We start from the raw sequence: 24,857 nt of genomic DNA on the forward strand, positions 1-24,857 counted from the left end.
GAGGTCATTTATGACCACCCTGTAATATATGCCCCTTGATCCTTCGGCCCTGTCGTTAGAATTCCTGGCTTTTATCACGAGCTGACGTTACATTTTGTAACTATTCATTTACTTGTTATCAATCTCCTCCCAGGTGTAAGCTCCATGGGTGTAAGAAATTGTTCTGTCTCGTTCACAGTCTTATGTGTTGAATGAATGAATTTAATTTTTACAAAAATAGAAATGAATAGTCTTTTATATTCTGGTAATTGTTTCCTGGGTACTTCATTAAAATTATATTTTGATTAATCCCTTGTGACAATCCTCTAAGGTGGAGGTTTCAGAGAGGAAAAACATTGCAATCCCAGTGACTAGTAAAAGGAAAGCTAGAGAGCTGGGATTCAAACCCTGGGTGTGTGTATTGCAAAAGCAAATCTCTTTCCATTTAATCCATATTCTTTATTTATTATAAATTATAAAATAATGGTTGGGCACAGTGGCTCACGCATGTAATCCTAGCACTTTGGGAGGCCGAGGTGGGTGGATCCCTTGAGGTCAGGAGTTCCAGGCCAGCCTGGCCAACATGGTGAAACTCCATCTCTACTAAAAATACAAAAATTAGCCGGGCGTGGTGGTACACGCCTGTAATCCCAGATACTCGGGAGGCTGAGGCAGCAGAATCGCTTGTACCCAGAGAGGGAGATTGCAGGGACCGGAGATCGTGCCACTGTACTGCATCCTGGGCAACAGAGCGAGACTCTGTCTCAAAAAAAAAAAAAAAGTGAAAGAGTAAGTATACAGTGGATATTATAAATTATTATTATATGACTTATTATTTCTGTCTAATAGATGAGATCACTGAAGATGAAGTGACAGGTGAGTTACCTGGGGTCATGCCACTAGACCCCACCGCTCATGCTGGAAAAAGGACTGCAGAACCTGGTTCTGATTCGGCTTCAGTGGGCTCTTTTTGGACAACCAGAAGATTTCTGCAATGCGGATGCTTTGTGTGTCTCACTTTATCTAAGCAACTTTTACGTTTTCCATCCATTATATTTTACCCCTTATAAACTTGCAGAGGCTCACATTTGTAAGTTAAACACCAAGCTTTTCAAAACTTAGTCCTAAAACTTCTATCATGATTTTGCTTCATGTCCAAGCTGACCTTTGATTTGTCTTGTGTTGCAAATCACTTTGATTTGTACCTGTGTAAACTGAACGAAAACAGTAGTTGAACTGAAATTTGCTGTTTTGCTTGTACTTACTTTCTCCTATGCCAATGTACAACCTAACATTTTTCAGGAATAGTTTATTGCTCAGGTTATAGTTTGCTGGTTCATCCGTTCATTTTCAGGCTGGAGAAAAGCCTTCAGCTGAAATATTTACCAATTGCAAGAAAAGTGAGGTAATTTACAGAAAGTCTACAAAAACAGGGAGTCATGGTGCCTGGTACACCGGATGATAATCAACATGTTAATTAAAGAATTATGTTTATAATTAGCCTGAAAGAAGATAATTTAATAGATTGGCCAATTACAGAAATAAATTGGAGGCTGAAATTGCAAACTTATATTTCACTGTGTTTTTCAAAAGCACATCTATGAATTGATAGATAAATGTTGTGTCCATACATACAGAGCTATGAAACCCTTCTATAAACATGAAATTGGGGAGATACATGTCAAAACATATCCCAGAAACAAGATTAAAATTACTTCTGTGAATAATGCTATACCATGCTTCATGTTTTTGCTGAAAACTCATTGGTGTTTATTCTCCTAGGATGGTATACTAAATATCTGTCCAGATTACTGTTATTTTTTTTTATTTAGTCTTGAGAATTTGCCCTGTGTTTGTGCAATACAAGAAAAAATACACTTGCTGAAGGTCACTGTGTTGTGCAATACAAGAAAGAACCATGTCTTCAAAATCACCTTATCTTGAAATAATAGATTTTGGATAGAGAGATTTAGGTCTTGAAAATTGCTTCTAAAATTACTTCTCCATCTTTTCTTGTGCAATATTTGGAGCTTATGCAATAAACCAGTCTTTTCAGTATCTCTCTTTAAAATGTGATATTTTCAGTGTCCTTACTTAACATGGGATAATCGTACACAGTGGTTTTCTTTTCAGAATTTTAACATGGTTTGTACAATCTGAGTCTGGTACAGGTCTTTGAGAATGTCTACCACTTGTTTATTGTGGTCTCATTCTTTAGAGAGGAGGAGGATGGTTTTCAGCATTCTAAAATATGCAAGCAACGGACACCAATCTGTTAAGTGTACTCTATAGATATATTTATACTTACACATGGGTCTCATCTGCTCTAAACATTTAAGAGTGGTATGAATAAATATATTTAATGTTTTATAGGCACATAATATCTCACAGTTTGTAGAATAGACAGTGCTCTCTGGTGTAATTACCAGGCTGATCCTAAGGGGCCAGCCTGTCTGGCACTTGCTTTCATCTCTGAATACTTTGTGCTTATGGATAAACCAGGTGACAAGGAGATGCCTTGGAGTGCTAAATTCTACATGTCTTGATGTTTGATTTTAATTCTTTATGTGCTAATGGGAACACTCATTTTCTCTAACGGCCATTTCTTTGGGCCTGTTCTACTTTAGGTATGAGAGGCTCAGGAAAACTTTCTTATCCTCAGCACACACATTATGATGAAGTTTAACCAGAGTCTTGATAAGTGAGCAATCTTCAATGCCAACTGGGAAATTCAGATCATTCACAACTGGGAACATAGGCATAGATTTGATTCATGCTATCTTTTAAGTGGAAAAGAGAAACAGGTGCATTTTTGTTGACGTTACTGTTTGGTGAATGTATCTGTCGATGTTAATCTCATCTCACGTGAAACAGACACTGAATTCGAACGTCTGAAATATGTCCAGTCTTTTTAGATCTGATATTTTTACCCATATGCCAACTTTCTTATGATAATCGTCAAATTAAATGCTTAATTCTGATAGCTGCTTCCATTGGTGGATTCCACATAGATGACATCTATATCCAAGCCATTTTAGGCTCTTCAATTCTTTTTATCTTTTTCTAAAAGTTAAAACATTTCAGGACCTTACTTACTTTAGGGGATTTATAACATAGGAACAAAAAAAATTTCCTTTGCCTCCTGGTTTCTGGGAATCTGTCTTTCCTCCTTTGCTTAGTATTTATCAAGAAGTATAGTTTGCCATCACTACATATTAGATGACATTCATGAGGGCGGTTTCAATTTTTTTCACACATTTTGAAATCAAATTTCACTAGACAATAGATGGGATCTATCACGATACTGAAATGGATTTTTCATGTGATCGTATGGGCACATTGACCCTGACTACATCAGTTCTTCTGTGATTGGCACTCGATCGATTACAGGACTGTATCTGCATCCACAGATTATTTGTGTGTGATGTTCTAGTTCTGCTGCTCGCTATACCAGTGTGTGTGTGTGAGTGTGTAAGTTTAGCTTTTCTTTAGTAATTTCACAGCTCTGCTATTCTGTGGCCTGCCAAGGGGGACACAGGAGTGTGGCAGAGGGAGAAGTCAGCCAGGTGGTTTGGAGTTTATTCCCTGACAGTCTTTAGAATTGCCTGTTGATGTGGTTTGGCTGTGTTCCCACCCAAATCTCATCTTGAATTGTAGCTCCCAAAATTCCCACATGTTGTGGGAGGGACTCAGTGGGAGATAATTGAATCATGGGGGCGGTTTCCCCCATACTGTTATGGTGGTAGTGCATAAGTCTCATGAAATCTGATGATTTTATAAGGGGAAACCCATTTCGCTTGTCTCACATTTTCTCTTGTGCCTTTCCCCTTCTGCCATGATTGTGAGGCCTCCCTAGCCACATGGAACTGTGGGTCCATTAAACCTCTTTTTCTTTATAAATCACTCAGTCTCTGGTATGTCTTTATCAGCAGCGTGAGAATAGACTAATACAGTAAGTTGGTACCAGGAGTGTGAGAACAGACTAATACACCTGTGTATGGTGATTATAGAAAGGAAACCAAATTGTCATCGGTAGATTACCATTTCAAAGCTCCCTACAAAGTCACCACCTTCTTGCCTGCATCTGGGGCTGGCTGTGCCCTTGACTCCTTCACCTTCCTTGGTTCTCTGCTGCTCCTCTGAATTATTCCGTTTCCTGGATTTTAGGGTAACATGGAAACTTGTGAAAGCAGTAATTGAAGAGGAAGACACTCTACTGACTTCTGAGCCAATAACTTTGTTTTATCAAGTACTTTAATGAATTCCAAAGGATATGGCAGATGTTAATACATTCATTCTTCCTAAAATAGCCCAAAAAAGTAGGCTTAACCCTAGTATCTTTCCATCTCTAAAATGCGAAGTGAGAAAGGTCGCTTTCTCATCTTCTGTGTTGACCTCTCTCTTCCACTCTACTTGTTTCTCCTTTACCAAAAATTTGAGTAACTTTACTTTAGGCTGCCCTTCCTTAGTCTAAATTTTAATTACTGACTAAATTTTAATGACCTATTCATGATATATCCAACCTTCTCTTTCTCACCTCACCATTGCATCCCACTCCTCCATTCAAACCAACTTGCTTGGCATTTTCTGTAAATTTGTTTTTCATGTGGTTTTGTTGTCATTGACACTATTCAGGGTGCGTATGATAAGTCTAGAGTCTATTCACTTTAGCTGTAGCCCACTATCTAAAGATATTTGGGAAATCACAGGACTGTACTTTGTCTTTTAGTGCAGTGATTTGATATCATTGTAGGAGACAACATAGTCTTGAGGCTAGGAGCATAGATTTTGGAGTTGTGTGGGCCCAGATTTAAGTCTCATTCGACCACCTGCGCATCCATGAGCAAATGACCTGCTCTTACAATGGCTCTTTTTGCTCATCTGTAGAGTAACCGTATTAATAGTAATAGTACTTAACTCATAGAGCTTTTCATTTCTTAGCCATTGACTGTCACTTCCGTGCCAGATGCTGTGCTATATGATAGGTATAAGTTGATAAATAAAACTAACATGAACCTCCCTTTGCTATTTCACTGAGATAATGCATAGTACCTGGGAGTAGATGCTTAATGATACACCTAGGAAGGAAGTAGTTCTAGAATGTAATCAATGGCAGCTCCTTTCCCTTTTAAAGGTATAGGAAGTATCATTCATTCTTTATTCTTCAAATAGGGGATTGAATATCTACTGTGTGCTAGGTACCAGGGATGCGGCATGAACAAGGTCGGCAGAGTCTCTCTTCATGCAGTGTGCATGCTTCTGTTCCAGAAGACAGTGAGCAAGGAAACAGTTGAGTAAACTAAGCAGTTACAGAGTGTGATGCATGTTATGAAGAACTGGAGAGATAATGGTGGGAAGGAAGGTAGGGTGAGAAGGAAAGGAGAGGGCTAATAAGGTAAGACCTTAAAAATGGGACAGAGCAGGTTTTGCAAAGATCTGGAGGAAGAACAAGCAAAGGCCTTGAGGTAGAAAAGGGCTTTGTGGCCAGGCGTGGTGGCTCACGCCTGTAATCCCAGCGCTTTGGGAGGCCAAGGCGGGCAGATCATCTGAGGTCAAGAGTTCGAGACCAGCCTGGTCAACATGGTGAAACCCTTGGTGAAACCCCGTCTCTACTAAAAATACAAAAAAAAAATTAGCCAGATGTGGTGGCAGGTGCCTGTAATCCCGGCTACTCGGGAGGCTGAGGCAGGAGAATCCCTTGAACCCAGGAGGTGGAGGTTGCAGTGAGCCGAGAGATCACGCCATTGCACTCCAGCCTGGGTGACAAAAGTAAGACTCCATCTAAAAAAAAAGAAAAAGAAAAAAAGAAAAGGGCTTTGCACATCTGAGGAACAAAACAGAGGTATGTGTGGCTGGATTGTAGCAAGCAGAGTGGGGAATGACATGAGAAGGTGTTATAGATGGAGGAGGAAGTAGATCATGCAATGTGTCTGATGGACTGTGAGAAGCTGACTTCCTCTGTGGCCGGGGCGATGTCAGGGCAGGTAACAGGACTACAGGCAGTCAGGAGGAGGAAGTCATCAGGATGCTGCCTGGGAATCTGGCATTCACTACTGTTTGCTTGACAATGCCACTTATGATAAGGAACAATGGGGGATGGCAAAATTTGGGGTAATAGACCTATTAAAATGTGATCATTATTGGTGGCTATTCATAAAATAAAGGCATATCTATATATTCTTTTATGCACCTCTTGGTTTCTGTGACATTTAAGAAAAGCGTTCAAGACTTTCTCTGAAGATGTCTCAAGTTTTTATTTTTGCTACGTCGTAGTTGGCAGGAACTAAAAGTCCAGGTCACTAAAGATTGCTGATGGCCTGTGAGAGTTGGTTGACAACAGTCAGACTGTGACAGAATGCTAAGGGGTTAACATAGAGTTTATTGGTGCAGTATACTGGCTCAGCACTGATGGACTTCCTGCTTTAGTGTATTAAAGATGAAAAAGTAAAGTTCCTTTCTGATAGAAGTGTTTATTTCTACTAAACTGGGACTAGAAAAGCATTGATGAAATGTTTATATATTCAGAGCAACATTCTGCCTTCTGCCTTCTGCTTGGCCAGCTGCCATCTCTGACTGTTGGAAATAAAGTGAGGGCTCTGACGTCATCTTGATGGTGTCTGGTATTTGGGTGTTTCTGTCCAGCTCCCTTTGGCTGACATTACCAAGGCACACTGTTAATACTGGCCTCACAGGCCATAATCTCTTATGTGTCATTTTGTATTTAAACTTTTGCATAAGAGTCATCAGTACAGAACAACAGATTACTTCTGTAGCTATATTGTTTTTGAGATAAAAAAGATACTACTGGACCAGGCATGATAGCTCACACCTGTAATCCCAGTGCTTTGGGAGGCCAAGGCGGGTGGATCACCTGAAGTCAGGAGTTCAACACCAGTCTGGCTAACACGATGAAACGCTATCTCTACTAAAAATACAAAAATTAGCCAGGCGTGGTGGTGTGCACCTGTAATCTCAGCTACTCAGGAGGCTGAGGCAGGAGAATCGCTTGAACCTAGGAGGCAGAGGTTGCAGTGAGCCAATCACACCACTGCACTCCAGCCTGGGCAACAGAGTGAGACTCTGTCTTATTTAAAAAAAGAGAGAAAGAGATAGAGGAGAGAGAGACAGACAGAGAGAGAGAGAGAGAGAGAGAGAGACTACTGTCACCTTGTGTAAAACCACATGCACAGCATAAATAGTTAAGCCTACTAATGAAATATCCTGTCATTTCCTCTACTTAATAGAAGGCTACAGATAGGCTTATACAGTAAACATGTGAAAGGTACAGTTAATTTCTCTGCTTGAATTTTCACATGGGAGGAATTCTCTTCTCCTCTTTTGCCCTTTTCCCAGAGCCATAAAATGTGAGGGCTGAAGGGACCTTGGAGGACGTCCAGTTCATCCACTGATGGGGAACTGAAGACTAGGTAGTTACACGGTAGTTCAAATGCAATCATATCACTGCAATTAAAACTATGAGAAGACTAGATTATTCTGTGGTATCGCCACATTATGAATATGAATCACCATCAAATAACAGTTGCACATCATATTGATGTGATTGATGTGATCACATCACTTCTTTTAGAGTCTGTGGATGATTGGTCACTGTGTATTGGTTTTTAGTTCATGCATAGAAGGCAAAGTGTGTAGTGTTGTTACCTTCTTGTTCCCCAGTGATTCAAGATTTACAAAAAATGAATAAGTGGAAATTGGCTAACACAGATGAAAGTGCATCAAAGAAACAAAAAGTGATAACATTGGGAACTGGAATTCCAATTGAACATAAAGGAGTTCTAAAAGGATTGACCTGGCTATGGAATGATGACAGTCCTGCCCTTTGACCGCCTGTAAATACACACCCAGAGGAACTTAGTGAATGAGAGTGAGCTTATTGATGTGTGCAAGGAAAATGGTTCTGACCCATAGGATGTAGGTGTTCCAGAGGCGTGGTGGTGTGCACCTGTAATCCCAGCTACTCAGGAGGCTGAGGCAGGAGAATTGCTTGAACCTAGGAGGCAGAGGTTCTTCACATTAAAGAACCCTCAGAGATATTTCAGCACATTGAAAGCACAAAGGAGAAAATTCCCGAAGCTGATTCAAATGTAGGAGTGTGACAATTTGTCCAGGGATAGCAAAGATGTTCATTCCACTGGGACAGTTATATTGTGGGATGAGTGAAGGCAGGTCACAAGTGTTTTACAAAGAAATAAAACACTTTGGTGGGGTGCCGTGGGTCACACCTGTAATCCCAGCACTTTGGGAGGCCGAGGTGGGCAGATCGCTTAAGCCCAGGAGTTCTAGACCAGCCTAGGCAACATGGTGAGACCCTGTCTCTATAAAAAAAAATAATAAGAATAAGAAATAAGACACTTTAATTCTCAATGTTTCCAGTCTTCTAAATTATAGTTTACTAAATACATTTAGTTTTACTATTTAGAAAATGTTGTCTATACATTTGTAAATCATAGGGTGTTTGTAATGTTTGGACAAAAATTCTTACAGGTCATGGAACAATGATAAACAATGTGAATTTTCCCAAAGCTTGTCTGAAGACGTTTTTATGGTCCTGTACTAGCATGCAAACTGAGGACTGCCTGTATTTTAAATGAATAAATATAGACCAAGTGAAAGTCCGAAAATATTGGCTTCTTTTATTTCGAATTATCTCAGCTTATTCTGTTAGCTACTTATTTGCTTTAAGAAAAAGAAAATAGCATAGATAACATTTTATTTGTCCGTATGACATAAATGTCAAAAGTAATGATGGGATAAATGAGATCAACTTGTAAGCACTTATCACCATGCCTGCAACGTAGTTGGCACTTGATAAATGCAACACATATCTAGAATTTGATCATTTCTCTCTACTTCCACCGCTACCATTCTGGTTTGAGCCATCATCTCCCTCCCTGAATGGTTGCAGTGACCCCCTCTTGGGTAACTCTGCTTCTTCCTTGCCTTTCTACACTCTGCATTTAGTACATGACCCAGTGGCTCCCCATTTCCCCCAGTAAAATCCAAAGGTCTTACACTAACATCAAGGCTTTCCATGGTCTAGGCCCATTATCTCTGACCTCATCTCCCACCCACTTCCCCTAGCTTACTCTGCTCTAGCTGTGAATTTTCTGATGATGCTAAGTCCATGCTTTCCTGCCTAGGGTGCTTTCACCAGCTTTCCCTCTCCCTGGATGGCTCCCCCTCCACCAGTGCTCACTCCACCGGGACGGTTATATTGTGGAACGAGTGAAGGCAAGTCACAAGTGTTTTACAAAGAAATAAAACACTTTGGTGGGGTGCTGTGGGTCACACCTGTAATCCCAGCACTTTGGGAGGCCGAGGTGGGCAGATCACTTAAGCCCAGGAGTTCTAGACCAGCCTGGGCAACATGGCGAGACCCTGTCTCCACATTGTCATTTGGTCAATTTCTCATTCCTCAAAGTCTTTGCTCAAAAGTCACCCCCTCAATGAGGCCCTGGCAATTCTGTTCAGAACCTCAACTTCCCCCAGCCTAGTAGCATCTCCGATCCCCTTATACTATTCTTTCCTTTCTTTCCATAGGACTTTTCACCTTCTAAGATTTCCAGATTTTTACTTTATTTTTTAAAATTCGTCCTCTTCTCTTGCTAGAACGCAGGCCTAATGAGTTCAGGGATCTTTTGTTTATTAGGCCATTTAGCTCTTATAATATTTCCTAGCATGTATTGCATCTGAGTGAATATCTTTTAAATGATGAATGACTATTTGAAAGAAACCGTTGATGTTGTTTGAGAATTGTTCTCCATTCTGTACTGTTCCAGCAAACTTGGCAACAGTGATGGTAGAAATCATGTCTTATTTACTCATCACAAAATTGTCAGAACCCAGTACTCCAGTTCTGGCCTTTCTTCCATAAATATTAGATCTCTGTTCTAAAGAGTTTTTTTTTTTTTTTTTTTTTAAGATGGAGTTTCACTCTTGTCACCCAGGCCAGAGTGCAATGGCACTCTCTTGGCTCACTGCAATCTCCGCCTCCCGGGTTCAAGTGATTCTCCTGCCTTAGCCTCCTGAGTAGCTGGGACTACAGGCACACACCACCATGCCCAGCTAATTTTTTGTATTTTTAGTAGAGATGGGGTTTCACCATGTTGGCCAGGCTGGTCCCGAACTCCTGAGCTCAGGTGATCCACCCGCCTCGGCCTCCCAAAGTGCTGGGATTATAGGCATGAGCCACTGCACCCGGCCAAGAGTTTTATAGTCACAGGAAATACACAAAGGAATTCAACTCAACATATATTGACTGAACATTTTCTATGTACAGTTGTCTAAAATGGATAATTAGTAACTTAGGCTTTCACTAAAGCATTTATTTTCATCAAGCCACTGGTTTCCGTGGAGTTTAAGCTGATGTGCTGGAGAGATAACCACAGGATAAGATACATATAGTGAGCTTTCTGAGTTGATGCTAATTATGGAAAAATTCTCAGGACATAACTTAGAGGACCAGTTACACAAAGCCTAAACCTGGAAAAAAATCTCAGAAGACAGAAGGAGTAAGAGTTTAGGGAAAATACTTAGCATGATGTGAGAGATTTTTTTTTTTTTAATGACCAGAGTTATTAAGACTATTTATTGAGTTTTCAAGAGTATAACATATGATTGATTTGTTTAGATTATGTACACAAAGAGCACTGTTGTACTTAAAATAGGGGAAAAAGAAGGGACTGCACTGCTTTTTTCCAGTGATGCATTGGGTTTTATATTGATGCTGTGGATGCTTATGGTACATTAAAATTTGTCACAGCAATAATAGACAGGATCGGTAATTTTCCTTCAATGTTGCCCTATTTCCTGGCTGCATGAAACCATGAAATCACTGAATGGGATCATACAATACCAGCTTTGATTGGAAATTAAATAAGATCTTACGTTGGCAGTTCTAAAAAGAGACTCCATCTGTCAGCATGGCAGCATGTATTTATGAATAATCTTAAGGTGGATTGTGATAAGCAATCACTTATTGATTTCATTACATTTGCAGGCACAGTGTTAGACCATAGAGATATACTGGTGAGCAAAACAGATCTTGTTTCTGCTCTCACACAGATCCTAATACTATTGGAACCCATAAAAATGGACAGAATTGGGTCTAAGTAACTGCAAAGAAGTGATTTCTGTCTGCAAGTAACATCACTATCATGGTTTATGAATTCTGTTCCTTGTCATTAAATATCAATCAGGAAATTGATGTGAAACTGGCATGGGGAGATACTAAATAAAATGCATAGGCTCACCCTTGAATGCTTCAAGATGTTTGTATGGAAAGAATGGAGTATCCTTTGTTTGATTCTTATTTGTTGTAATGGAAAGGTAGAAACCCCTCTAAATACCACCCCCGTGTTGGGATCAAATTGGATTAGAGGTCATCTATTTGTCTATTTAATAGATATTTTTTAGTTGAGTGCTTCCTGTGAGCCAGCATTCTTACAGGCTTTGGTGATCACCATTAGTAAAAGTGACAAGGTCCTTTCCCTTACAGAACTTGCATTCTAGTGGGGGAGGCTCAGAAAAATTTTAACAAAGCAAATAGCATATAATATAGTGTCAGGTAGTGATAATAAAGGGGAAAAAGTAAGACAAGGGACTCAGGGTGATAGGGGCTGCTATTTTTGATAGGGCGACCGTGGAAGTGGTTTTCTGTGTGTGACCTCACAGATTTGTGAGCAGCAGTCAAGCTAGCTTTGCTCAGAATTACTAAATGTACAAACACACACACATGCACACACACACACACACACACACGAGCATACACATTGGCTTTCCCATAATTCACCCCTCGATATGTCCCCATTATATCCCCCTCTTCCACCGTCACCACCCCTGCTATCCCTAAGCTTTGGGCTTTCTCTGTCTCCTGCTTTCTATATCTCCTGATTCTTTGAAGGTTTTCTATTTTCTTTCTCTTGTTCTGGGATCAGCCGGTGTACTGTCTGGCCAAGTGTGAGGTCCATAGGCATCCCTGAATGCCTTATCTACTTTCTTTGCTAACTAAGCCTTGTATACATCTGCACTGTAGCTACAGTTTCTCATTTGGCCAATCATCAGTATGATGATTTGGGGAAGGCAACGTTTCTTCACTATTGAGAAAGATCTCATGTTGAACTTTGTTTTTGAACTGCAATGTCCAAAGTGGGCAATTCAATGAAAGGGTAGTGCTGATTTAGTGGTATTAACTTATTAGAAATTTTGGGCATTGTTTGTTCTTATTCATTCATTCAGTTACTATTGATTGAGGCCCTTTTATATACCTGACATTATGCTAGATACTGGGGCTATAATTCTAGGTAAAAACAGACTCAGTTTATTTATTATTATTATTATTTTTTTTGAGATGGAGTCTTGCTCTTGTCACCCAGGCTGGAGTGCAGTGGCGTGATCTCGGCTCACTGCAACTTCCACCTCCCGGGTTCAAGCAATTCTCCTGCCTCAGCGTCTCGAGTAGCTGGGATTACAGGCACCTACCACCATGCCTGGTTAATTTTTGTATTTTTTTATTTTTTTTATTTTTAGTAGAAATGGGGTCTCACCATATTGACCAGGCTGGTCTCGAACTCCTGACCTCAGGTGATCCACCTGCCTTGGCCTCCCAAAGTGCTGGGATGTGAGCCATTGTGCCTGGCCCAGACTCAGTTTAGTAATCAGACATTAATAATTACACAAGTGAATGCATGATGACAATTGAAGAAACTAAAAGAGAAAACACAATGTTATGGGAGCACAAAACAAAAGAATTAATAGCCTGGTGGGTCCAATCTCAACACAGCCTTGAAAGGATGCCTGGGTTGAGATTTGAAAGATGGGTAAGTGTTAACTAGAGAAGAGAGAAAGGGGTTTAGTAGTGCGTGCAAAAGTCCTGTAGGAGAAAAGGCATGAAGGAAGGTTGGTTGGAGATATTGGGCTGGTGCCAGACCATGCAGTGCAGAGCCTTGTAGGCTGAAGGAGTTTTTTGATTGTTTGTTTGTTTGTTGAGCTGGGTCTTGCTCAGTTGCCCAAGCTGGAGCACAGTAGCACAATCTCGGCTCATGGCAACCTCTGCCTCCCGGGTTCAAGAGATTCTTCTGCCTCAGCCTCCCAAGTAGCTGGGACTAAAGGTGCACACCACTACATCCGGCTAATTTTTGTATTTTCAGTAGAGATGGGGTTTCATCATGTTGGCCAGGCTGGTCTCAATCTCCTGACCTCAAGTGATCCACCCGCCTGGGCCTCCCAAAGTGCTGGGATTACAGGTGTGAGCTACCGCGCCTGGCCGGATCAAGGATTTTTTGGCTTTTATCTTTAGAGCAATTGGAAACCATTGAAGGGTTTTAAGCCAGCACACTGTATAGTACAGATTGATGGTGTGGCTTCAAGCTAAAGCTCCCTAGAAGGGAGTTTGCAGTGTGGAGAACCATTGAGTGGATTTTGAAGATGTCAAAATGAGAGATAATTGTAGCTTGGACTAAGGTGGTGAGAAATTGATGGATTGGAAAAGTATTGATGGAGTAGAATCCACAGGACTTGGTAACTCCAAGGTGGATGTCACCCTTTTGTAAGTGCTTCCATTTATCTAGTTGCTTTTGAGGTTTCTTTTAAGTGGTTGATTATTTATTATTTCATCCAGAATTTGTATAAAGAAAGATCAATAAATTTGTTTCTTCATGTTTGTTTAGTAAAGGGTGAATATTTAAGGGTGCTTTTAGTGCTTATGGGCCAAGGTGAAAAAAATGATGGTCATCATGTGCATTTAAGCACCCAGAAACACTATTGGCACAGACAACCAAAATGCAAAAGCAAGACATATGAATTACAAGTCTGCACGTCAGGGGCTGAATAGCAAAGACTAATTCAGAAGAGGCCTTATGACCCAGGAAGACATACTTTGATTAATATCTTTATTGTCCTGTCAGGTAGGTTAACCCTCTGGATCCAATCAGTATTTGGCAGTGCTGATCTTTATTCTTGAAATAGAAACTAGATTGTGTGTGTGTGTGTATGTGTGTGTACATGTATGTGTGAGCACGTGTGCATGTACACACTATCCTCATGTACATTTCATATATATGTTACCTACCAGATGTATTACATATGGATAATAATAAATAAAAACCACTAAGCTATTTATCAAAACCTCTCAAATGCCTACTCTGCATGCTGTCAGACTACAGTGATTCTGGAGAGGAAGTGTGCTTTGAGATGAATGATGGGGTTAATTAAAGGCAAGTGGCAGGTGGCTTGTGAATTGGTGTTTGGTTCATTAAGTGTTCGGTATATTTTACTTTCTGTCCAAAAGGAACATTTTGCTTACTGGAAAGTAAAATAAAAACAGCTCCTGAGTAAACTGGCAAAAGCTTTGATGAGTATGTCAGATTAGGATGTATCATTCAAAGTTGAACCATGATTGAAAGCTGCAGCTATAGCCTCTCTCCTTGGTGGTGTAGCAGAGCTCTCCTGAACTGAACCATGATTGAAAGCTGTAGCTATAGCCTCTCTCCTTGGTGGTATAGCAGAGCTCTCCTGAACTTAATGTTGCTTAATTACCATGCACTCCATCATACAATGTTAAGGGACTGGATTGAAGCGAAACTTTGCATAAGTGAGTTGGTCTCATACATTGGATAGGATAGCTTAATATAGTATTTCAATCCATTCCTTTCCCTTAGATGATTGGTACGTCTCACATACTAATGGGCATTTCCACACGAGCTCTAATTTCTGATTTGTCCAAAGTACACAGGCTTATTTTAATATTTGACTGTTTAAGATTGTCTTCAAACTCTTATAGGTTTCCTATATCATATATCAAAAAGATACTCATATCTGGCTGGGCGCAGTGGCTCATGCCTGTAATCCTGGCACTTTGGGAGGCCGAGGTGGGTGGATTGCCTGAGCTCAGGAGTTCGAGACCAGCCTGGGCAACATAGTGAGACCCTGTCTTTACTGAAAATACAAAAAATGAGCAGGGCGTGGTAGCACTTGCCTATAGTCCCAGCTACTTGGGAAGCTGAAGCAGGAGAATCACTTGAACCCAGGAGGCGGAGGTGGCAGTGAGCTGGGATCGTGCAACTGCGCTCCAGCCTGGGTAACAGACTGAGACTCTGCCTCAAGAAAAGAAAAGAGAAGAGAAGAAAAGAAACTCATATCTTTTTTAGAATCTATATATTTTCTGAGTTCCTTTCTGGGTCCTAGATCCTCATCTAACAAGCTCTCAAGTGTGGCTCACATTTGAGAGCTTGTTAGAAATGCACAATCAGCCCCACTCAAGAGTTTCCCGATCAGAATCTGCATCTTAGCAGGATCCATGGGCGATAGGATGCACCTTACAGATTGAGAAGCACTTTTATAGGTAACATACATGGTAAAATCAATTGAATCTCTAGAAGCAGTGTGGGATGAGATTGCAGACTGAATTATCTGAATCTAATTCAGATGAATTAGGTTTAGTGATCAATTTCTGGAAATATGTCTGATGAGCCCTCTGAGTAACAAGTTACTTTATGCCTCATTTTCCTCATCTAGATATGTGTGGGTCATCTTTATACCACAAGGGTAGAGTGAGGATTAAATAAGTTAATGCCAGGATGGGCATTCACTGTACTTTTGGTAAAGATGGTGTGCCTTCTCTTCTTCCGGGGCTTACTGAGTAAGCTCTGTTACTCCCACTTGTCCCATATGTCTGTGGTTTTGTTTTTACCTCGTCTTGCTGTCTTCTCTTATTCTCTTTCCCAAACTGTCTTTAGTTAGTTGTTAATAATGTATTAAATTGTATTTAGATAGCCTCCGGCATCCAAAAGAGTAAGAGTGTAGTTGCTTACCCAAGAGTGTAGTTTGCATGTCACAGTTAGTTCCATAGGGTAGGTGAGACAAAATAGTAAGAGCCTCTGGGGATTTGATAAGGCGTTGAGCACACCAGCACAATTTTTGGTCCTTTTTTTATTACACCACAATATAGCTTTGATCTTGCAGATTATATAAGCTCCAAAGTACTTCATGATTGTTTTTATTATAGCCATACTGCACAAGATTTAAATACAGATGTACCCATCCTATGAGAATAATGCTATTTTTTTAGCAAATTATTTTTTAAAGAAAACAAATGAATGTTCACTAGAAATCAGTGAGCACCTGGAGGGTCAGTTAGGCGGTGGTTGTTAAAAATATTAGGCTTTGCCTGTGGCTGGTGCTATAAGCTATGCTATTAAATGTTGGTGCTACCATATAGGAAATAAAGGCAAATACCACTGGGTGCGGTGGCTCACGCCTGTAATCCCAGCACTTTAGGAGGCTGAGGTGGGCGGATCACGAGGTCAGGAGATTGAGACCATCCTGACCAACATGGTGAAACCCCATCTCTATTAAAAATACAAAAATTAGCTGGGTGTGGTGGTGGGTGCCTGTAATCCCAGCTACTCAGGAGGCTGAGCCAGGAGAATGGCTTGAACCCAGGAGGCGGAGGTTACGGTGAGCCAAGATCATGCCACTGCACTCCAGCCTGGTGACAGAGGAAGACTCTGTCACAAAAAAAAAAAAAAAAAAAAAGGAAATAAAGGCAAATAGCATTACCAGGATTTTAAATACAAATTAGAGTGGCACCTTTCCAATTTATATAGCATATTCTTTTTTGTGTGTGTGTGAGACAGAGTTTCGCTCTTGTTGCCCAGGCTGGAATACAATGGCACGATCTCAGCTCACTGCAACCTCCGCCTCCCAGGTTCAAGCAATTCTCCTGCCTCAGCCTCCTGAGTAGCTGGGATTACAGGCATATGCCACCACGCCCGGCTAATTTTTGTATTTTTAGTAGAGACGGGGTTTCTCCATGTTGGTCAGGCTGGTCTCAAACTCCCAACCTCAGGTGATCCACCTGCCTCGGCCTCCCAAAGTGCTGGGATTATAGGTGTGAGCCACCGTGCCCGGCCATATAGCATATTCTTTAGGTTAGCTAAAAACAAAACAAAACAAAAAAAAAAAATTGCTGTCTGCTTTTGAGTCTTTATTCCCATCACCTCTGCCCTGCCATACCACCTTGGTGAAGGGTTTCTAGAATATACTCATGTGTCCCTTTTCTCTCTAATTAGAAGCATTGATGATTATATTGCTCTTTTACTACTCTGTTATGTTTTCTTTTGTTTCTTTGAGGTTGAGATGTCAAAACACGTAAATGGTCAGACTTTTTAGGCGCTTGCTATGTAGAACCTGTGTTTTCCATTTACTTACTGTGCATTTGGTGCCTTTTGTATGCTAGTCATTATGTAAGGTGCTTTATCGGATTTAATTCATCATTTTAGAAATTCAGTACTTTGCCTCAGATCATATAACCTAGTACATGGTGAGCTGGGATGGGAATCCGAATCTTGCTTGTTCTAAAGTCCATGATTTCTGCAGCACTCCCACTGCCTGTATTGAGTCATTCTAATTTTCATCTTTCCCCATGTGCAGTTTCTTCAGTAACTTTGCTTAATTAATTGATTGGAAACCCGTTTTGGCTTTCAGAGGACTGAAATAAATTGTCTCTCCATACATTTTTAAGCAACCCAGGATCCTTTCAGATATGATCAAGCAACTAATGCTTGGTTGAACTAAGATGACTTTTACCATCACTTTGAACTGAGAAAGTTCTGTTATTGACCCGTTTTCCTGTGTGAGTTTTGAAATGACATGTGTGCCTGCTATTAGAATCTGTTCGTTCTTGATGATACTTGGTGTCCTAGAAATGTGTCAGACAGTTTCTTGTTAATTTTGATGACTAAAATAGTGATAATAATATGAAAATCCTGTATTTTACTTTTATTTGTTCAGGTTGCCTCTGGGGATCAGTCAGTACAGTCAGAAAACTACTGATTGCCTTGAATGGCCATAGCTCCCCTTTTTCCCCTACCCAGTTGCCTTTTTGCAAATAAAAAGTACGTGAGGGATTGATTCCGTAGGGGTTTCTCTTGGTTGTTTTTTTGACAGTAGTTTTTACATTCGGCACAGATTTTTAAAATGCACTAAAATAATGTTCTTCAAGATCTGATTTGGATTGTGCAGTCATGTCACGTCTCACTTATTTTTCCCTCTCTTTCTCCCCCTTTGCAGGATGATGAAGTGGTTCTGCAGTGCACCGCAACCATCCACAAAGAACAACAGAAGCTATGCTTGGCAGCAGAAGGATTTGGCAACAGACTTTGTTTCTTGGAGTCCACTTCCAATTCCAAGGTGGGATGAAGTCTTTCAAGGCTATTCAAAATGCAAGTTTTACTAGTGGCATTGAAGTTATTTATGAGCTCTCTACTTTTTCTGTGGAACACATACTATATAAATGAAAGGGGTATAACAATGTTTTCCATCTCCATTTTGCTGATTTTTAACTGAGTCTCTCCTGGGTACAAAGAACTAGGGATAAGATTGTTAGCAAGAACGCAGAAAGTCCTTGCTCCATGAAGTTTATATTCTAGTAGAAAAGCAAACAAGTAAATAAATGGTATAATTTGAAAACTGATAAGGGCTAGGAAGATTTAATAGATTATTAAGTTTGAAAAGGAACCAATAGTCTTAGGCTCATTATATTTTTTGTAAGATAGACTTTCAATTTTCTATATTAACAAAAAGTCAAAACTCTAAATCCCAGTTCATGTTTAAAATACGTAAACCTGGGTATAGATGCAGTTCATATAGATATATCCGGATTTGACTTTCATTGGTAGAAAATGGGATATGGCTTTTTTTCCTCAAAGTGGTATCTCTTGCATTCATCATAAAGGGGAAAGGACAGAAAGATTGTTGGTAGTAAGTAGTCAGATACTGTAAATTATAGATATACTCTTTGAAATGAGCCCAGCAATATCTTAAGCTACAGAATTTTAAAATCAAAGGCAGAACTAACTTTTTGAGACAACCGCTCCCAGGATATTTATTCTTTTAGGCTGATCTTTGCCTAAAAGAGAATGGTTCATAACATCAGCGTAGATTTCCTTGCAGAAATATAAACACTTAAATCTGTTGATATGTTTTGATTAATTATTCCTGATTCCTAAGTGTGGATATTTACTGTACGTTCTGTATATGAATGAATTTTCATCTGTGTCTCTATATTTCAGAAATTAGAAGTTGAGGTTTTGCTTTTAGGAACTATTCACTTTGAGACAGACCCACCTTGTTATTATTAAAAATTAAGGGAGAAATGAAGAATTATCAAGAAGGCATAGTTTTTCATCTCTTTGAATTTCCACATAAAACCAGAAAGAGCTATGAAGAGGGTAAAACTCACAGCCACAGATAATACAGTATCTAAGACAAACTAAGTGGCAAGTTATGCCTACGTATGGTGTCAGTAAATGTATAAGAGGAAGTGCAAGAGAGGTGACATGATTTCTATTGTCTCTGAAAGTCAGTGACAAATCCTTGCTGGAAAGCATGGTTGGCCAATGTGAAAACAGCAACCACTCCAGGCATGGTAGCTCACGCCTGTAGTCCCAGCACTTTGGGATCCAAGGCAGGCGGATCACTTGAGGTCAGGAGTTCAAGACCAGTCTGGCCAACATAGTGAAACCGTGTCTCTGTTAAAAATACAAAAATTAGCTGGGTGTGGTAATGCACACCTGTAATCCCAGCTACTTGGGAGGCTGAGGCACAAGAACCCCTTGAACCCAGGAAGCGAAGATTGCAGTGAGCCAAGATCGCACCACTCCACTCCAGCCTGGGTGACAGAGCAAGATTCTGTTGAAAAGAAAAGAAAAAGAAAGAGAACTAAGAGGGAGCAAAGGAACCATGGCATAGAGGTGAGACATTTCTGAAGTAACCTTGGCCCTAGGGACTTTTATAACTAACCATGTAAAACTCCCTTACAGGTCAAAGTCCTCCTCTGAGGAGAAATTGCAGGGGTGATAGAGGCAAAGGATAGAGAAGGATCAAACCAAAAAAAAAAAAAAAAAGGGGGGGAAGCAGAACCCATAGATTTCATAAGAGGCCATGTTTCAAGTAGTGGGGAGAACCACAGAACAAGGAGCTCTAGAGCTGTAAAGCTAAAAAAAAAAGGCTACACTCTCTCTTCTCCCTAAGAGTATAAGAAAAAGCATTTCAATTTTTGTCTGGACATTCGATGTGCTTGTGTTGACTGTAGACATTATAATTTTATAATATAATTATGTATAATTTATATATATTAATGGAGTAATCTAATTTATATAATTATAATTACACTTAATATATAATTTATATGTGTATATATTGTTTTATATATAAAAAGAGAATAAGAAGCAGAATAATATCTACAGGTAATAAAGGTCAGCTAGTTAAATAAACTTATAACTATTTAAAAATGAACTAAAAGAAATTAAAAAAATAAGAGACACTATGAAAGAGCAACATACATTCTTAACTCAGAAATAAGATGAGTGGAGAACAGAGATTTGGAAAAGGGAGCTGAATAACAGGCCAGAATTCCAAATTAAAGAAAAACTAATTTTAGACCTGGAGACTGCATGAGAAGGGACACCAGAGCACATAAACCCACAGCTTCACATCTGTGTAGGCCTACGATAATGTGAATTTGAGTCTTAGTTTTTAACAAAAAGTTTAAAAAGTAAAAAAAAAAAAATTAAAAAATAGGAAAGAGGCGTCTAGAACAAAGATATAAAGAAAATATTTTCGTACAGCTGTGTTTGTATTTTAAGCTAAGTGTTATTACAAAAAACCAAAAAGTTAACAAAATTAAAGTTTGGAAAGTAAAAAGTTACAACAAGCTAAGGTTAATTTATCATTGAACAAAGAAAATTTTAAAAATAAATTTAGTGCAGCCTAAGTGTACAGCATTTATAAAGTTTGCAGTAGGGTAATGTCCTAGGCCCTCGCATTCACCCACCACTCACTCACTGACTCACCAGAGTAACTTCCAGTCCTGCAAGCTCCATTTATTGTAAGGTGTCCTATATAGGTGTACCGTTTTTTACCTTTTACATCACATTTTTACTGTACTTTTTGTATTTTGAGATATGTTTATATAAAGAGATACTACTGTGTTACACAGTTGCCTCCAGTATTCAATATAGTCATGTGCTGTACAGGTTTGTAGCCTAGGAGTAATAGGCTATACCATATACACCTAGATGTATAGGAGGCAGTACCATTTAGGTTTGTATTACATACACGCCATGATGTACACATAATGATAAGATCACCTGATGACACATTTCTAGAATGTGTCCCCATCATTAAGTGATGCATGTCTGTGTGTGTGTGTGTGTGTGTATATATATATATATATATATATATATATATAAAATCCATGGGTGATGTGCACACGCACACACGCGCGCACACACACACACACACACACACACACACACACCATACACATAAAATGTTTAAAATAAAAGGAAAAATTTCATTTTAAGTAAAAATTTCATTTTAAGTAATTTCATTTTAAGTAAAAACGAAATTATATATTTATAGTATTTTTAATTAAAATATGCATTTTAACAATCTAAGAGAATTGAGGCCAAAGTGTATTGATTATGTAAACAATTATAAGTGAGTTTGACTTACCTATTAAAAGAAGAACTTAAAATTATAAGAATGACTACAAAGCCAAATCTAGCACTATGTATATAAAAACAAAGGCATTCAGAAGCTCTTTAGTTTAATTAGATCCCATTCGTCAATTTTGGCTTTTGTTGCCATTGCTTTTGGTGTTTTAGACATGAAGTCCTTGCCCATGCCTATGTCCTGAATAGTAATGCCTAGGTTTTCTTCTAGGGTTTTTATGGTTTTAAGTCTAACATGTAAGTCTTTAATCCATCTTGAATTAATTTTTGTATAAGGTGCAAGAAAGGGATCCAGTTTCAGCTTTCTACATATGGCTAGCCAGTTTTCCCAGCACCATTTATTAAATAGGGAATCCTTCCACCATTGCTTGTTTTTGTCAGGTTTGTCAAAGATCAGATAGTTGTAGATATGTGGCATTATTTCTGAGGGCTCTGTTCTGTTCCATTGATCTATATTTCTGCTTTGGTACCAGTACCATGCTGTTTTGGTTACTGTAGCCTTGTAGTATAGTTTGAAGTCAGGTAGCGTGATGCCTCCAGCTTTGTTCTTTTGGCTTCGGATTGACTTGGTGATGTGGGCTCTTTTTTGGTTCCATATGAACTTTAAAGTAGTTTTTTCCAATTCTGTGAAGAAAGTCATTGGTAGCTTGATGGGGATGGCATTGAATCTATAAATTACCTTGCACAGTATGGCCATTTTCACGATACTGATTCTTCCAACCCATGAGCATGGAATGTTCTTCCATTTGTTTGTATCCTCTTTTATTTCATTGAGCAGTGGTTTGTAGTTCTCCTTGAAGAGGTCCTTCACGTCCCTTGTAAGTTGGATTCCTAGGTATTTTATTCTCTTTGAAGCAATTGTGAATGGTAGTTCACTCATGATTTGGCTCTCTGTTTGTCTGTTATTGGTGTATAAGAATGCTTGTGATTTTTGTACATTGATTTTGTATCCTGAGACTTTGCTGAAGTTGCTAATCAGCTTAAGGAGATTTTGGGCTGAGACAATGGGATTTTCTAGATATACAATCATGTCATCTGCAAACAGGGACAATTTGACTTCCTCTTTTCCTAATTGAATACCCTTTATTTCCTTCTTCTGCCTAATTGCCCTGGCCAGAACTTCCAACACTATGTTGAATAGGAGTGGTGAGAGAGGGCATCCCTGTCTTGTGCCAGTTTTCAAAGGTAATGCTTCCATTCAGTATGATATTGGCTGTGGGTTTGAATGCTTCCATTCAGTATGATATTGGCTGTGGGTTTGTCATAGATAGCTCTTATTATTTTGAGATACGTCCCATCAATATCTAATTTATTGAGAGTTTTTAGCATGAAGCGTTGTTGAATTTTGTCAAAGGCCTTTTCTGCATCTATTGAGATAATCATGTGGTTTTTGTCTTTGGTTCTGTTTATATGCTGGATTACATTTATTGATTTGTGTATGTTGAACCAGCCTTGCATCCCAGGGATGAAGCCCACTTGATAATGGTGGATAAGCTTTTCGATGTGCTGCTGGATTCAGTTTGCCAGTATTTTATTCTGCACAGCAAAAGAAACTACCATCAGAGTGAACAGGCAACCTACAAAATGGGAGAAAATTTTCACAACCTACTCATCTGACAAAGAGCTAATATCCAGAATCTACAGTGAACTCCAACAAATTTACAAGAAAAAAACAACCCCATCAAAAAGTGGGTGAAGGACATGAACAGACACTTCTCAAAAGAAGACATTTATGCAGCCAAAAAACATATGCAAAAATGCTCATCATCACTGGCCATCAGAGAAATGCAAATCAAAACCACAATGAGATACCATCTCACTCCAGTTAGAATGGCCATCATTAAAAAGTCAGGAAACAACAGGTGCTGGAGAGGATGTGGAGAAATAGGAACACTTTTACACTGTTGGTGGGACTGTAAACTAGTTCAACCATTGTGGAAGTCAGTGTGGCAATTCCTCAGGGATCTAGAACTAGAAATACCATTTGACCCAGCCATCCCATTACTGGGTATATACCCAAAGGACTATAAATCATGCTGCTATAAAGACACATGCACACGTATGTTTATTGCAGCACTATTCACAGTAGCAAAGACTTGGAACCAACCCAAATGTCCAACAACGATAGACTGGATTAAGAAAATGTGGCACATATACACCATGGAATACTATGCAGCCATAAAAAATGACAAATTCATGTCCTTTGTAGGGACATGGATGAAACTGGAAATCATCATTCTCAGTAAACTATCACAAGGACAAAAAACCAAATACCGCGTGTTCTCACTCATAGGTGGGAATTGAACAATGAGAACACATGGACACAGGAAGGGGAACATCACACTCTGGGGACTGTTGTGGGGTGGGGGGAGAGGGGAGGGATAGCATTAGGAGATACACCTAATGCTAAATGACGAGTTAATGGGTGCAGCAAAACGACATGGCACATGGATACATATGTAACAAACCTGTACATTGTGCACATGTACCCTAAAACTTAAAGTACAATAAAATAAAATAAAATAAATAAAAAAATAAAAACAAAGGCATTCAGAAAGGGAAAAATAAAAGGATAGACAAGGATATACCAAGAAGTGCAAATAAAAATAAAGCAGATGTCTTTATGTCATTATTTGGCAAGGCATAATTTAGACTAAAAAACTTGGACAAAGAAGGATTTTTTAAATCATGCTAAAGGGTACACTTCTCAATGAAGACAAAGTAGTTTCATGACCCTAATAACAGATGCAACTTTTACAAAGTAGAAACCTCAGAAGTTGCAAAGTGTAACATATAAACATACCAATAATAAGAGATGTAACACACTTCAACTTGAAAAAAATAAGTAAAATGCTTAGTACAATCAATAAGATTGCCCTTATAGAGATATGTCAAAATCTGAACCTCAAAAATAGAATATACCTTTCTTTAAAGTTCACATACCATATTAAAGAATATTGACAATATTTTAGGCCACAAAGAAAACTTCAGTAAGTTCCAAAGAATAGGAATAATACAAATATAACTATAAAGAAACTAGAAGTTAATTTTTTAAAAAGCAAAAACAAAATCAGCCCCCTAAAAAATAAAAACCACACCAAAGACCTTTCTATCTGAAAATTAAAATGTACACTATTAATTAAATTTTGGGTCAAAGGCAAAATAAAATTGAAGAGTTTCTTGAACATCATGATAATGAACATGTGATGTTTTAGAATGCCTGGAATATAGCTAAAGAAGTTATCAGAATAAAATCTATAGCATTAAATGCATATATTAATATTTTATTTTATTTTTTTGAGACAGAGTCTCGCTCCGTTGCCCAGGCTGGAGCGTGGTGGC

The 24,857-nt window shown here is 39.1% G+C and overlaps 1 protein-coding gene across 1 annotated transcript in view; it reads left to right on the plus strand.

Moving 5' to 3' along the window:
* RYR2 (ryanodine receptor 2) overlaps positions 1–24,857 on the plus strand; it is a 799,701-nt gene that overhangs the window by 203,640 nt on the left and 571,204 nt on the right. Inside the window, exon 2 of the mRNA XM_032137647.2 lies at positions 18,070–18,189. Coding sequence (XP_031993538.1) covers positions 18,070–18,189 — 120 coding nt within the window. The remainder of the gene's footprint in view (positions 1–18,069; positions 18,190–24,857) is intronic.

The sequence above is a fragment of the Hylobates moloch genome, unplaced genomic scaffold (genome assembly GCF_009828535.3).
Source record: "Hylobates moloch isolate HMO894 unplaced genomic scaffold, HMol_V3 SCAFFOLD_18, whole genome shotgun sequence".
NCBI classification, from domain to species: Eukaryota; Metazoa; Chordata; class Mammalia; order Primates; family Hylobatidae; genus Hylobates; species Hylobates moloch.